Source organism: Oenanthe melanoleuca, chromosome 3, assembly GCF_029582105.1.
Source record: "Oenanthe melanoleuca isolate GR-GAL-2019-014 chromosome 3, OMel1.0, whole genome shotgun sequence".
NCBI classification, from domain to species: domain Eukaryota; kingdom Metazoa; phylum Chordata; class Aves; order Passeriformes; family Muscicapidae; genus Oenanthe; species Oenanthe melanoleuca.
This window is the reverse complement of record NC_079336.1, coordinates 62,715,916-62,732,088: the sequence shown is the minus strand read 5'-3', so window position 1 is coordinate 62,732,088 and position 16,173 is coordinate 62,715,916. Positions and strand designations below refer to the sequence as shown.

At 39.6% G+C, this 16,173-nt stretch overlaps 1 protein-coding gene across 2 annotated transcripts in view; it reads left to right on the top strand.

Annotated features, from left to right (window-relative positions):
- Positions 1-8,445, top strand: part of SHPRH (SNF2 histone linker PHD RING helicase) — a 55,952-nt gene extending 47,507 nt beyond the window's left edge. For both annotated transcript variants that reach the window (XM_056487882.1, XM_056487883.1), the window contains exon 30: positions 586-8,445. In XM_056487882.1, coding sequence (XP_056343857.1) covers positions 586-682 — 97 coding nt within the window. In that variant the 3' untranslated portion in view covers positions 683-8,445. The remainder of the gene's footprint in view (positions 1-585) is intronic.
- Positions 8,446-16,173: the final 7,728 nt, after the last annotated feature.

Genomic DNA, 16,173 nt, shown 5'->3' with positions numbered 1-16,173 from the left:
TGTAAGAGGTTTGTACCTTTTAAGATGGTACACACATGATAAATATAGGAAGAAGCCTTAGTATAAGGAAATTTTGCTTGTAACAGATTATGAAACTGAAAATTACATGCACATCTTTGGCTGTAGTTATGAAAGATTTCAGTTTTAGCTGTTGAAGAATGATTTATTCTCTTTATCTGTGAAGTAGCACTACTTTTGCACATTAATTTTGAATAAATGTACAGTGGTTGGATGATCCCATGAGGGCTAATGTTTTAAAAGTAATATTAAACCTCATGCTTGGAAGCTAAAGCAAATCCCTTAAATGTTAAGAGGTCAAAGTGGATTATCCCATGTTCTGCTGCCTTTGCAGTGTTTGGTGTTGACCACAGTTGGGGACAGTAGATGGACTTCTTATCTTACCTAGAATGTGCAAGAGCAGTAGCTGATGAGTGTATGTTTTCCTGGACAGAAGGTGTGTTTTCCTGCTGAGCCTCAAAGCTGAGCAGGTGTTGACTCTGAACTGTGTGCTCTGTCTTCAGTGCTCACAGCTCGTTACTTACACTGATTCTTTCTCTGATGCCCACATGCAATTTTTTCCCACAGCCACACAAGCTCTTCCTTGAAACAGTCAGAAGCCTCAGTGTTGACAGTGGCAGATTTGGCCGAACTTTTTACAGAGGAAACTGAAGAACTTGAGTAAAAACATAGATTTGACCTAATGAAATTGGAAAGTACCTTACCCAGTAAGCACCAGGATAAAATCCACTTGACCAGTCATTGCTGTCGACATCATCTAACAGTTGTACATAAGAGAGCAATTGAAATTAAGAAGTCTTAATTTTTACTGATTTATTCTTTGGTGATGTTCATAGCAGCACACACTTCTGATGGCACTGGATAAAAGTTGCACTTTGCACATTATGCAAAAACATGGAATTTTTTTTCCCAAAGAGCATTTGAGTTGGATGCTAAAACTGAGATCTTGGACCCTTGGTTGAGAGGATTTTTACCATCAGGCTTGATCGGCTAGTAGCTCAATCTGAGAGCAAAACTGTGTGGGTGGTTGGGTGGGAAAGGGAAGCAGAAAAATACAAATCTAATATTTTTTATTGTACAAAGAGTTGTTAGAAAAAATGACTGTAAATTAATATTCTTCTAGAAAAGGCCTGTTAGATTTAATGCAGAGTTATTAAATGTCTTATTGTTAACACTTCAAATTACAAATGTTTACTAATAGTTTGGATATTTGTATTAGGCTTTTAGATATTCATAAAGACTTTTGACAGTTAAATATTTCATTGTTAATGCTTACAGCAAAAAGATGAAAATTAAATTATGCTTTTTGTATGTGTGTTGGTCTGGTGATCAGTTAAAGACTTGAACTTGCTGTACATGTTTTCACTTGAAGCTGTGACTAAGTGCTCAGTTTGAAAAAAACAAGAAAAGCATTTGCTACAGAATTTTCAAAGACTAACTGGCTACACTGCTGATCACTTAGTAGTTATTTGATGTTTCTGTGCATTCTCTCACCCTGAGTTTTTTTTTGTCTAGTTCTTCCCCTTAAAGATGTAGCAATCTAATATATAAAATACATGAAATTATGGTTGGCAGGATGCCTGATCTAAGCTAGAAAAAGTGTGGAGAGAAATTTAACTTTTGTGAAGCTTCATCTTTAGATATGCAGTAACATTGTACCGCATCTTTGTTGACAGTAGATAGTTTGGAACAGAAATCTGGGCTAACTTTCAGTTAGCTGAAGTTAGGCACAATACATCTTAAGCCTTTTGGCATTGGATGTGGATGTGCATTTACATAACATTAATTTCTGAAGGTATTACAGAAGCAACATCAGTTGTGCAGTTGGTGCTAAACCCAATTTTGTGTTTAGTGAGCGGGCAAATGTGTATGCATAAGCAACAGGCTACTTCCCTCAGTTTGCAGCAGAGAAATGGAACAGATAGTGGACTCTTCTTTAGATAAGACAGATCAAGCAGTTTACACAGAAGCTGTGACATCCCCATCTTTGAACATACTGGGAACTCAAATAACCCTAAGCAACCTGATCCACCCTCGAAGTTGGTCCTGCCATGTGTGGTGTGTTGGACCAGATGACCTCCATGGATCTCTTCCAGCCTAAATTATTTTACAGTGTACTGGAGATCATGCTGTACAGACACTCCAGGAACTCTGAGGGCAGCAACATTCCAATTTCCTCATTAGCTTCAGATAATTTTGATATTGTATGATACAATATGACTGCACAAGAAGCTGCTATTCACTCTGGGAAATGATGTATCTGTGCTAAAAACTGTGGAAGCCCGTAGTGTTTGCATTCATAGCTCCCATTTTAATTAACTAGACATGGGAAGAATGGTTGTCAATGAATGTAAACACAGAAAGGCAAACTGAAAAATGTCAGCTATGAGAGGTTTCCCAACCTCTTTATGTTTTTGGCTTGATGCCTTTTTTGAGCTTACCTAGAAACAGAGGCCAAAGTTAAAAGGATAAAAGTGGATATATTTAATGAAGAGCCTTCAGGTACATTAAGGGCAGATGAAGCCTCCTCAAGGGGCTACACCCAAAATGGACAATGGTCACAAGACAGATACAAGTTTGGTCTGTTTGCAAATCAGGGGGTTAATCCTCCAATTACACTTTCAGGTAATGAAGTCATATCCCCCCAGTTCGTTCCCCCCTGCCAGTTCACTTTTCTTTACACTTTTTGGGACCTGAGGCTATAGGGCATCCTTGAGTTTTAGGCTAGAGGAATTGTGTCACTGACCAAAAAGGGAAGACAATAATTAACATTTTATGTGGAGCTTAGAGTTATGTACTAATGCAGTACAGGATTTGAAAAATATAAAGGCTAAAATCTTAAGGCATCAGGCTTATTTATATAAATATGGTGGTTTCATTGTTTATTTATAAATATGTGGCTTTTGAATTCCTGACCAAAAGCATAGCTTATCAAGCACTGCATGAGTCTTCAGTCCTGGCTTACTTTGTTTTATATTCATATAACAGCCTGGAATGCCAGAAAATCTGCTTCTAGGCACTCTCCTGAATGCCCTGGAGCAACAGCACCTAGAGGTCAGGAGGTATTACATTAAAATGTGGGCATGAGTCATGTTAAAGAGCCTTCTGAAACTGGAGGGTTGAACCACTGGAGTATATAGCCAGGTGTCAATAGTAAAATGAATTCTTCAAGCTTTACATAATACCAAACAAAGAGACCAAATTTCATGCTTTTTTCCATTCTTTGCAATATTTAATATCTTTGACAAAGGCTTTTCTTTCAGACAACTTAAGAGACTTTTCATAAAATTAATTATTTTTTCTTGCTAAGGGTGTAGATTGTACCTCTGCAGTGCTTTTCTCTTATGAAAGCACAATAAGCTTGTTTTCACGGTGCTGTCATGGTTTTGCTCTCTATCAAAACATTTTTGAAAGACAGTATCTTAGCTGAGAACAAAGTCTGCCCTATCCTAAGACTTCCAGCATGCTCATAAAAATGGGATTTTCCACAGAAGACAGAAACCTATAAATACTGACTGCAGTCTTTCCATAACATTTGTGTGGACATACCAGAGTCATCTACCAGATTCTCGTGTGTTCTTCTGCTAAAACATGTAAATGTGATCCAAGTTAACAGTATTATTTATCCAGTTAAGTCAGCCCCTTGAAAAATGAGGCTTCAGCTGTTTCCAAAGACCTCAGTGCTGACTTTTAATCTCTTTCATTTCCATGACAAAGAATGTTAAGAGTTTTTTTGATTGTAGTTGGTGAGGGTTTTGGGGCAGGTTTTCTCGCTGAATATAAAGTTCAGTGCCTTGTAGAACAGAGCTGTCATTTTGGTATCTGTAAAAGCTTGATGCAAATAATGAACTTCCTGGAACCACACAATATGATCATCTTGGAAACTGAGGTTTTAAAACTTCTGGTGTTAAATTGAGCTCTGTGAATGTCACTGTGGATCTTTAAGAGAATTTCTAAGTTAAGATTCCCCCTTTCTCTCTAAATCAGCAGGAGCCAGGGATAGGTTTATATCTTAACCTGTTAAATAACTTTCTAACATACTAATAAAACTCCAGGATGTACTACCATTTTCATGCAGGTCGGGTACCACAGAAGAATATTTACCTCATTCTTCTCTTGCATGTTCAAGTTTCATATTAAGGAGTGGACAGAGTTGATGATGCTTTTTGTGAGATAAGCCTTCCAAACTACATGTCTGCCACCGTGTAGATGTATTTAGAGTTATCTGTGAGTAGGATCCTACAGAGATAAAAAGTAGTCATGTCTGGTTAAACTCACAATTAGACATAAATCCTCCTGTACAATTCTGTCTGGACTAGTAGCTGGGGACCAGCTAACAGTTCTCTCCCACTGTTTCTCCTGTCCTCTTTTTATCCATTTTTGCAGTCCTTATGACTACATTACCTCTTTCAGGAGTCACAGAATTATTTGTTCAGTTAAAACTGTGCTTCAGTTAATTTGGCGGGAAAAAGGTCTGTATTGGTTAATCTTCCATTGACAAGTGTGGGAAAAAATTAACCTTGAAATTTATTGCTCTCCCAAGGTAAGCAATTAAATGAGTTTCTAAGGAAAACCTAGAAATCTAGGGGTTTGTGTAGCTGTAAATAAAGCCTGTCTCTGAAGCTTAATCTAAAGATTTACTGCTAAAAATCTGTATGCTGTTTTTCTCGAGACTGAAAGGCGAGTTACAAAGCCACTATACCTGTGGTTTTTTCCTTCCTTTTTTGATTGCCTGAAACAAGTGAGATCTTGACAAGATTGTGTGCTATAAATGTAGATGAGATGGATTTCATAATGGAGAAAAAAATAAGGTGCAAGACATCTGTCTCTCCCTCTGCCTGTGTTTTTCTCTTTTTCTGTGTTGGTCATCTCATCCAGCCCACCCTCCCACATCCAGCCCACCCCAGCCCCAGCTTGCTCAGTTTGTTACAAAGAATTTTTATGTTTGGTCAGTGGAAGTAGAGTAAAAGAGTTATAATCCATAAAATGGCTACAGTAATACTAGCTTACCGTATCACAGGAAAAGCATCTGAGGTAAAGGGAATTGTAGCTTGGTGTAAATTCTTTTTTGTACTGATAGTATTTTCATTTACCCCTATTCTTCACCACTGTAGAATCAGATACTGAATTTCTGTCTGTTAACTTGTATATATCTGGTTTTATATTGTACAGCTGACATACAAAAAGGACCCTAGTAGTCTATTTACTGAGTAAGCAGTGAGGCTTACAAGTTTTTACTAGCCAAGTCTATAGTTTTGGAATTCATAAAGTGCACCTGAACTACTGTCACAAATCACAGTGCATCCACTGTCTTGTCTCTAGAGAAGGAGGAAGGAATAGGTAGTCACAATAGCATTGGATTCACGTCCCAAGTACGCACTCTATTCTACAGTCATACACTGTGTAAAGAGGACAGGTAGTTGAAACTGTAGCTTTCAAATGTTGTTAAGGAATTAAGTGACCTGGCATAGATGAAATAGGGTTTCTAAGTACTAGAATAATTAATAGACAATTGGATTTAATATACCTGTAAACCCCTGCTTTGGTTTTCTTCTGTGTACAAGACATCAGCCTTCCAGGGCTAACTTCCAAGTTCCTTTGTTTTGTGTATTTATAGAGTTTACACAAGCAAGTGCCCCGCCCCATTCACTGAACTGGACACAAACCAAATCTTATCAGTTGAGGAACAGGTGTCATTGTTTCCATGATATAACATCTCTTGGTTTGATAACAACCTTCACATTGGGCAGAAACTACCTTTCTCAATTCTACCAAGTGTATGGTCTGACTGCTTATAGGGTGTCTCAAAATGTAAATTGTTGGTGTAAGCTGGCTTCAATAATTGTGGGGAGTTTTATGCTGCTTTTCCTTCTAATGGGATTCGTATTACCTTGCTGTGAATTGTTGCTTTTTTATGCTAACAGATGATCTTCATCTGATTTTCTCTTGGCTATGTCATTTGTTTAAGGAAGGAAATCTAGACTGCCTTTCTTGTTACCTTGATGGAATTTTGCCTTGTCACTGTTGGAGTCTCCTGAGATGGAGGTTCACTAGTGTGAGAAAGTGACTTTCCATTTGTGAATGCTGAAATTGTAAGGGACTAGCTGTACTGACTGAATGTTCGCAAGTCCATGGGGCCTGATGGGATTCATCCCAGCATTCTGAAGGAGTGGTGTATGGTATGGAAGAACCCCTCTTGATCATCCTACCAAAGATCTGGGAAGGTCCCTGCTGACTGGAATCTAGCTATTGTTGTTCCAGTTTACAAGAAGAACGTGAGCAAAGACCCTGGAAACTACAGACTTCTAATCTAACCTCAATTATTTTACCAAGTATTATGTGTTGTTTCTCTTCTAGCCTTCTACAAAATCTTAGTGCAGCAATGTAGGAGTTGTGGACATGATTACACCAGGTAACTGCTGTCCCCATTGTTCGATCTTGTAAGCAGATCTGGTTAGAAAACATTCTATCCTACAATTCCTGTCACAGAGGTAGAAAGCCCAGAGCACTTCACCACCAGCTAGAAAAGAGATGGAGGGACTATCTCTGAGACCAGGTGATCCATTAATTTCTACTGCTGTTGTACATGCTGCAGTAGAGGTGGAATCTGGACTAGATGGAGTTGGAGGAAATTGGAGGAGACTGGGGGGGAAAAATGAGGAATAGTTGTAAAATGTTCCTCTAAGTGCCCTTCTGCTGATTTTTCTGTGGGTGGAATGAGTCACTGATACAAGCAATGAATAAACAAAGGGTGAAAGATTGCAAGTATAGCCTGTTCATTGGAATTAAATGTTCATCTAAATGCAGGGGCACATTTTTGTGTTCCAGATTTGAGATATTAGTCACTTTCTTACTGCACGTTTTTGGGCTGTGAACACACAGGGCTTTGCAGTAGTTGAACAAATGGGAATACTGAAAAGTTTTAGATCCTGGGATACATGTTTTAATGTGCACCTAAGTCATAGGATTCCCTAGTCAAATGTATCCTGTGGACTTTTGAAGGATAATGGTTCAAACTTGTAATATATACTTTTATAGATTAACCTTGAACCAAACAGGCAAGTGCTGCTTAATAGAGGCAAGGTAATTAATCACCTCTGCTGTAAATTAGCAAGTGTCTCTGAAGGGGCAAGACAGTGGACTTTGTAATTGCCACTTGGGAAATTCTGCACCTTATGAATTCCTGCAGTGGGGATGAAAGGCAGTAAAGCCAGCCTAGTCCTCTTGTGCAGGGAAACAAATGCTGAGAAATCTTGCCAAAGATCTCAGCCAGATGTGTCAAATGAGGGACATGCCATAAATAATCCTAGGGAATCTCTCCTTTTGTGTACTGTAATCTTCAAACATCTTGTAAGCATATATTTTCTGAGAAGATTATAGAATTCTTAATATATGCTTCCTTCATCAACAAGCTACCACTGTTCAGTAGGACTTCTTTTTTTTCTCTGTGGAGCGTGTATTTCTTTTCTGTTGCTTGTTCTTAACAAAGGTGAATGACCCTGAATCATTTACAGCTCTCATTAAAAGCCTCTAGAATACAATTAGAGAACATGAAACACCAAAGGGGCAGAAAAAGCAAATTAAGTGAGGGAAGTTTTACTTTTGCTTACTTAGAGCTGCTGCTGCTGTAACAGGAGACAAATATGAGAGTGGGGAAATGGTAGAGAGGGGTGTCCAGCCCTGTCCTGGGGGTTTTGATTCCAAAACAGAGAAGAAAGGTTTTCTGAGTTGTATTAAAGTTTCCACTCACTCGCACTTTAGGAATGCTGCTGTTAGGCATAGGACACCGTTTGGCCATTTTTTGGGGACATGATTCTATAGAGAGCTTTTAAAGTCCAAAGCCACAACCCTGGACTTAAATCTGTAATTACACACATGTTGATATAAAACGTTTTCTTTCTTTTATTTTAAATTATACTGCTACTGAAATAATACTGACTGATGTATTAATTTCTTTTTCTTTCCATCTTCCTCATTTGTAGAAAAATAGCTGGTTCCCCTTCTGAAGAGACAGTGCTTAAATCATTTGTGTTCCCGTTCCTCAGTATGTAACTGAATTATCTGATAGATGTTACCTGTTAAATAGTATTGATTAATAGGAATGCTCTGCATATGTAAATGGTTGTTATTCAAAGCTGCACTTACAATATGTGTAGAAGTACAGGGGTCCATAATTATTCTTTCCAATGTGGTTGGTTAAAGCCAGCTCCAAAACTGCTGACTTCTGGAAACAGCTCACTCTTCCCTAGAGCAATTCTTCATTACAGTCTCCTGCTCTATGGAGACCAGGCCTGTGACATCTCCTCGATAAAGTTATCTGTTGGATCAGTTGTATCATATTTTCATTCCTAGAACTGTAAATCAGTCCTGGTCAATCCCAATATATACAAACTATTTTTAAGAGAGTGGTATAATTAGGAGACCTCTTCGGCCCTTTGGTGTATTGCAGTTCATGTGTTACTGGTTCTAATTTCTTTTAAGATTTTCAAAATTTAATAAAATATTAAAAAATGTGCACTTAGTAATACCTATATAGAACCTAAAGAATAAAGAAAATAACTGATACATTTCATAAAACCAAACTTCTTGACAAAGCATGAGAAGTTATATTGAAAAAAGGTATCTTAACTGAGTTGCAAGAGAGTACTGCAGCAGGGCCTTATTTTTCCTGGCATTGTACAAGTGGGATATAATCCAAAGTACAAATCTAAAACAGGATATTTTCTGTGGAGTTAAGTGGTCTGTGGAGCCGTTATACAGGGAGGGATAACCTGCCACCACAGAAGCTGCAAAGGGTTGAGGGTGGTGAAGGGACTTGCCCAAAGGCAGATGGCAGTGGAGTGGAGATGGAGCTGCAGCCCCCCCATTCCTTGGGGGGAGCAGCCAGCCCTGGCACGGTGCTGCTCCTGGGCTTCTGCATGCCCAGAGCTGCTGGCACGCTGGTGTTGGAGCCATGCAGCACAAGCTGTCGCGCACGGTGCCTGCTGGCACACAACAGGATCCTGTTCCTGCTTTTGCTGTGGTGTTCATTGTATATTGATGCAGCTCCACAAAGGCTTTTGTGACTTGCTGGGCTCCTTGCAACACTCCCTGCTACTGAGTGTGTTGTGCAGGCAGAACAGGATTGTCTTCCATGTCCCCCACACTCGGCTGACAGCTTTCAACAGCCACCCTGCACTGAGCAGCCAGGCAGTCTTCCTCAAGAGGTGTCAGTTCTAGCAATAATGTGGGGAAAAGTGTGACCCTGGGAAAAACACCACATCTCTTAACAGACCAGAGCATGCTACAACCTGATATGCTGAAGTACTTAGAGTGTAAATAGGCAGGAGATAAAGTTTTCCTATCCAGAAGGCAGTACACCAGTCAAAAACACTGCACCCATTGATCAAGGCTTTTATACATCTGTTACACTTTGGAACAAACAAATAGCAAAGTGTTAAGTATGTAAGAGGAAGGCACCAAGGCTCTTTGGGATGCAGTTGTTAAAAGATGGTTGCAGAGAAAGTCTACAGTGGAGTCTTGTAGATTCAGTAGCTGTGTGAATGAGATGCAGGCTTTCATTACAATGTGTTATTATGAGAGCACCTTATGACATCACCTGTACCAGCACTCTCACTAGAGAAGCACACCTATACCTGCTGCAAATATTGTAATGTGATGTAAAGGGTCAGGTAGGATTTCAATGGAATCATCCTGAAAACACCCATTTCATATTGAGGTTTGCCTGGGAAGGAGTTGGAAAGCCCCTCTGGCTTTGGGCAGGTGAGGATGTGTTACCCGTGGCATATGACTGAAGGTTGAATCCAAATCTGGCTCCTGACTTCCTCCTGGCTGATACTGCACAGGATGGTCCCTGTGTCAATTCCACAAGCCCCTGTGGTGAGCCCCTGGCTTAAGGAACTGTGAGTGCATGGCTGGGACCTGTAATCTTCATCCAGGGAGGATGGGAATGGGGATGTGTGAAGTAGAACTGCAAGAAGCAAAGTGGGAATGCATGGGTATTTCCTGGGGGAAAACTTTTTCCTTCTAGAATACACAATAAGAAATTACTGCTACATCTAATTTTCTTTTGCTTAGCTTTCCATGGTATCCTGAATAAGGAAGATGGTGTATTAATCAAACAGAAATTGTTAGGCATTCATATGGCAAAAGGAAAATCTGGACTTCCAACAGTTAAAAGCTAAACAGAAATCACAACTGGAGTGAAAGGTCAAAAGGTAAGGTGTGCTACTGGCTGTTTCCATTGAGATGTTCAAACATGTTGGTTCCTTTGGGTATATTTCAGTATCTAGGGACGTGTTTTGCTGTCAGTCAGTCCACTATAAATCTGGACCTTTATGGAGTTTGTCATACTCGTGCCAGTGCAACTGAGAGTAAACTCTGGCTCTGGTTACATCCATCTAGAGCAAGCTGAAGCTTGCCTTGTCCACAGAAGAATTCCTGTTGCCTTCATAGAAGTTTTTTATGAGTTGGGACATCTGGACTTGGTACAGTAATATTTAACATTGTGATGTTGCTGTAAACACTAGGATGTTTACAGAAAGGAGAGACAGATCAGACCCCTGCTAACTATTTCACAAGGAGCATAGGGTTTCTTCCAAGAAAAATATTTGAGCTCTCTAGGGCAGCATCTGCTCCCAGATTTCTATTCTGCAAGAAAACCTACATTCAGGAAGATTAAAATTAGCCTTTATGGATTCCTGGAGTCAGTTTGAGAATTTCTTGCAATTTCTAATTGTACTCATGCTCCTAAGTGTCAGTGAAACTGTAATGGGTGCTGAGCAATTGTGTCCTGTCCCTTGGGAGTTCCAGACTCAGTCTACACTGAGCCAGTGCATGCATCATTTGATAATTACAGGCTCAGCCTTTGTTCCAAGAGAACTGTAAGTGAACTACTATGAAAATTGAGGAGGAAGATGATGAATATTTAGAAAAGGAAAGCTGTGTTTTAGATGCACTTCCCTTGTACCTGGGCCTGAATTTTTGAGACTTTCTGAGTTAGATACACTGTATGGTTGCATTTCTGTTTCTCAGATGAACCCTTTCTTAAATTCAACTCACCCATTCAAAGCAGAAATTGATGTAGCCTATTTTTCTACATCCTGCAGCTCACAAGCCACTCCAGCATACAAAGTTAATATGAATAGTCACCAAGACAATTTGGATGGCAATTAGTACATAAAAACCATCATAAGCTGCATCAGTTACAGTAAGAATTGGTCCTAAACAAGCAGGAACTTTCTGTGGGAAGAGCATCTGCAGAGCTCTGTGTCAGGGGTTAGCTGGCAGTGAGAGGGAACTGCTGCTGCCAAGGTGGAAGTAACTGGCTGCAGCTTAATGTGGATTGGTCAAATTGATGTTAAGCTGGTGACTCAGTGGTAAACAGAGAGCTGGAGCTCTCCCTGTGTAAACTCTGCAAACACAAAAAAAAAAAATCTTCCCTTCATTTTGCAAAATACCAGAGCTTGTATAAATAATTGCAAAGGTTGGATAGAAAATATCAGGGTTTTTTCATCCTGGCCAATATAATTAAAATGCTCCCTGGCATGATCACCTTCCAGGGGTCTCAGCCCCAGCATTGAACCAGAGATGTAGCTGGAGTTCTGTCCCTCGTTTACCAGAGGGGGAAGTTCAGTACTTCTTGCTCTACCAGCATGGCTTCACTTGGTCAAGAACTGAGCCCCAGAGGATGTCACATTCAAGGTAACATCTCCTGTGGCTGGAGATCATCTCTTCCACATCACCAGCTGGATTTGCTATTCCAACAAAAAGTGAAGCTGAACATTACCTGTCTACTACTACTGCAATACTCAGCATTTCCTTGTTACTTTTCCCAGAGAGTTCATATATACACTAAAGGAAGGAGAAGACATAGCTGGACCTTCATCTGTCAGATAATTTTTCAGCTTGAGGGCTGCCCTTTCCACTACCAGCAGGAGGAGATTACTACAGTCTTCTGTGGAAGTGGCTGTGGGTCACTACTTGGTGCTTCAGAAGTTTTTCAGATCAGCTTCTCTGGTACTCAGCTGCACGTTGCTCAGCTGCCAGTGCAGCTGTAAATCAGAGTGAGCTGTACATGGCAAAAGGAAACTGTCAGGGCTGGTGTGGAGTCCTGTCCATCAGGACATCATCTGGTGTCAGAGTAGACACCTCCAAAGCCTTCTGGTTCCAGCAGCCTTACTGTGCAGTTCATCAAAATTCCCTTTTCATACTGAGAGGCAGGAAAGCCTCTGTGCTACACAGTCTGTGATAAACATTCCACTCTTCCCTACTCCATCCAAAGGTGTCAGTACATCCCAGTCTCTCAGTGTCTGTGCTTGTACCCAAGTCAGCCTTTGGAAGCAGCTGTGTAAGTGGCACACACTGTCCTCAGCACCAAGAGGGTCATTGCAAACAAGAACCTGAAAAACAAGCTACACGTGCCCTAATACAAACTCCACATTAGGATTTGTTTCTTGCTCTGATTGCTGAGGTCTGAGCAGAAGCATCTGACAGGAGAAATAAAGGATGTTCTTTTCCATTCCTGCCTTTTTTTTTCTGGAGACACCGTGTGCTAGGCACAGATGTGAGGGAAGAGGTGCTTCAGCTCCTGCACACAACACATAAATATTCTGGATCTCCACCAACCAGTATCCAGTTCTCCAGGATCTATGTTTAGCAGCACTAATGAAACTTAAAATAAACACCTTGGATTGCATTTAACAGATTGGAGGTTGTTGGATTTTTTGTTTGTTTGTTTGTTTTTTCCTTAATCCCTTAACCATTTTCCAGGTTCCCTCACTTGAAATTTCAGAGCCACATACAACTAAGCCATGCCTTGATTAGCTGCTAGTCTCAACCTTAACTCTGTGCTGTGGCTGTAAGTCCCCTTGGTAAAGCTCAGAAAGAGGAACCTCTGGTGTTACTAGTACTGGAGCATAGGGTAGGCTGGGTTTCTTGTACAGTTTTTACTCAGAAGACTTTTGTTGTCTTCTTAAGGAGACATTGGCATAGGAAAAGTTTACATTTCTATGAATTAATGTGATGTCCTTATTAATGAAATTGTGGTGTGTAGCTTGTGTAAGAGAAAAAAAGGTGTCAGGCCCAAATAGTTGCTTAAATTAACTCCCAAAGGATGTTTTTCAATACTGCAATGTATTTCACAACTGAAAAATTGACCTATGAAAAAGAAAAAAGATAGAATAACAAAATTGTTTTAATGATGGAGGTTGTTTGCTATCATACATGAAAGATTTATTGAGTCTCTATTGCTACCAGTGGAAAAGATAGGCTGGTTCCTAATTTCAGAGATTGTTAACCACATGTGTGACAAGGTGTGGGGCAAAAATTACTGTTTTTCTGACATATTGTAGCAGCCATCTCTGAGTCAGGAACTGCTAAATTAGATAAGAGCATGATAAGATTTCGTGAAGGGGCTCTGAGTCATCCCCTCAAACAACCAGGGATGAGAGTTTCCAGACTAACTTTTGTCTCCTGAGATGTCTATTCCCACTGCATTAGTTTCCTAAAGGAAAGGGCTGCCAAGCAGTCAGCCCAGCAGAGCCAAGGAAACCTCCCTAGGCACTGCTGCCTGCTCTCCTCGAGAGGTGTGTGCTGCACTATTGCTGAGAGCCAGGCACACACAGACTTTGCCTTTCAGCTTTGCAGAACAATGCAGAGCTCTTCAGTAAAGTCCATGCTTGAGATAAAAGACTGATCTGAACATCAGTCGAAGACAATAAATATTTTCCTAAAAATTAAACCAGTACATGAGCTGGCAAAATATTTCATTTTTTCAATGTTTTTGAAATGGCATTTTCAAAAAGCTGTTTTATGGAGAGGATATTTTCTATTCAGGATGTACATAATGATCAAAGTATTAGAAAATTATGAGAAATAGATATTCTGACTTTTCTGCCTTTGCTGTACTTATTTCATTGTACTTTTTGTGACTGAACCACAGAACAGCTGTATTTCTACATAAATTTCAATCCAGAAATCTTTTGTAGATCTTGAGGTAAGAAGGTTATAGTAAATCTGAATTAGAATTAATAGTAGGAGGAATTAAACTGGCCTTGGCTGTATGAAACCAAATGTTTAATTTCAATGTTTATACAGAAATCAGTAAACCCTTGTCTGTGCCAAAGACCTGACTGAGGTGGAGATTCTAAATACCATTCTTCTGAAAAGAGCCCTCAAATTCTAGGAAGTATTCATCCACATGAAACAAATAGGGTACTTTTATGCCTTCATCTGATGGGCTTTTTTCCCTTGTAATCTGTATAACTTCATTTTATTTCAGTGACAATTATGTATTCCTGTAGTCAGACTCACTGAATAATGTAAAACTTACCAAATTTGGACAGACAGATAATGTTAGACTGTGAATGTCATGGAGAAACAGCTCCTGCAGTACTGTGGGCTCTCTAGACTTTAGATGACTGAATGATGATCTGAATTTAGATGACTCATTAGACATCCTTGGGTCAGAAGAAAGAGCAAAAACCATTTTCTCTTTATTTCTTTATAATTCTTTCAGTAGTAAACAAAATAGGATTTTTCTTTTTGAAAAATAGAAATAGTGGTGGTAGCTCAAGGAGACAACTGCAGGCCATCAATGTGGTGCAAGACCAGAATGTTAGGGAAAAAAAATGACAAAACAACTTTTATCTCATTCCTTTTGTAAGTTCAACAGCAAGCCTCTTCTAATTATTGCAAGTACTTTCCATGACACAAGACCTGTCCATCTGGCATAAATCAGCAGAGGCACAGAGAAGTCAGGTGAGGAAGATCTTTCCTAAAGGCTCCTTCCTGAATTGATGAGAGGTTATTCCTGTCACTCAGTCATGGTTTCTGAAGCATTGACAAGGCCTCTGTCACTGTCCCCTCCAGCAGTACCTGGGAATCTTGCCTCATTCACTGTGAATTTTGATGGATAGCATGTTAAAATAATATCAGGAATCTTTAAATACAAGAGAGTTTGCAATGAAACCTTGGTCTTGTCATAGTTCTACTAATATTTCTACAAGAGTAAAGATTTGCTTTGCAATTCCCACCCTGGGATATTTTATCTGTCTCTTTTCTCTTACTTTCACACGAACAGATTACAATCTTTACATCCTGTATCACAAGTGACATAAGATTACATTTGGCTCAGTTTGTCATGTGAAAATCCATTTTTTGTCCTGTCTATTTGAGTCAAATGAAAATGTGTTGGTGGTTAAAAATCTTTATTTCCTCACTTTACCATGCATTTTGCTGAGCTGTGAGAGACTTGCATCTCTATTTGTTACCTGCCTACAGTCAATGGTGCACAGTGACTTGCATTTCAGGGTGCAAGAACAGATAATGTGGAAAATAGCATGAATACAAGAAAATCCAGCTGTTCTTTGCATTCATCTACTGGAACTGGATAGGAAGCATCTACATGGTGTTTACTGTTGTGCTTTGACTTCTTACATAATGTGAGCAACTTACTATTCTTCCAGACCATTAATCAAACCTAGTTGAAAAAATAATTTTTATGTGATAAGAAGGTGGGGTTGAGGGCAGAAACATAGAATTTTAAGTTGAATTTGGCAATATGCTCCAGTTAAACCAAAGAGGGCAGGATTATAAAAATACTGAAATATTTGCTATTTTAATAAATTGTTTCATGTTGGAAAAGTAAATAAATTATTTCAATGCCTCCAGAAAGAGATATATTATATGGCTTTAAAATCATATTTCTCATTTTGCAATTAACCTACGGGAAAAGCTGAACATTTGAATTGGTTCAAAATGTTCCTGTTTGTTGGTCTGCTTGCTTTATCAGAGATAAACATCCATTTAATTTCCATCCAGACAATTTTTTGTTGTTGTTTTCTTTCTTAAGTTTGGCATTTGATTAAAGAAAAGAAAGTGTCTAATTGTCTAAAGGTGCTAAGATTTAGGCTATGGGAAATGCCAGCTGCTGTGTAAGTGTGTGGTTTGACCAGCTGCTGACAAAGCCCCACGCAGACGCTCGCTTCCTCCCCACCAGGGCATGGGGGAGGGAATCAGAACAGTGACAAAACTTGGGGAAAACAAAAGCTGAGTGCATGAGCACAGAAAAACAAGGAATTCTTTCCCTGCTTCCCATGGGCAGGCAGGTGTTCAGCCACGCCCAGGAAAGCAGGGCTCCATCGCGTGTGTAGA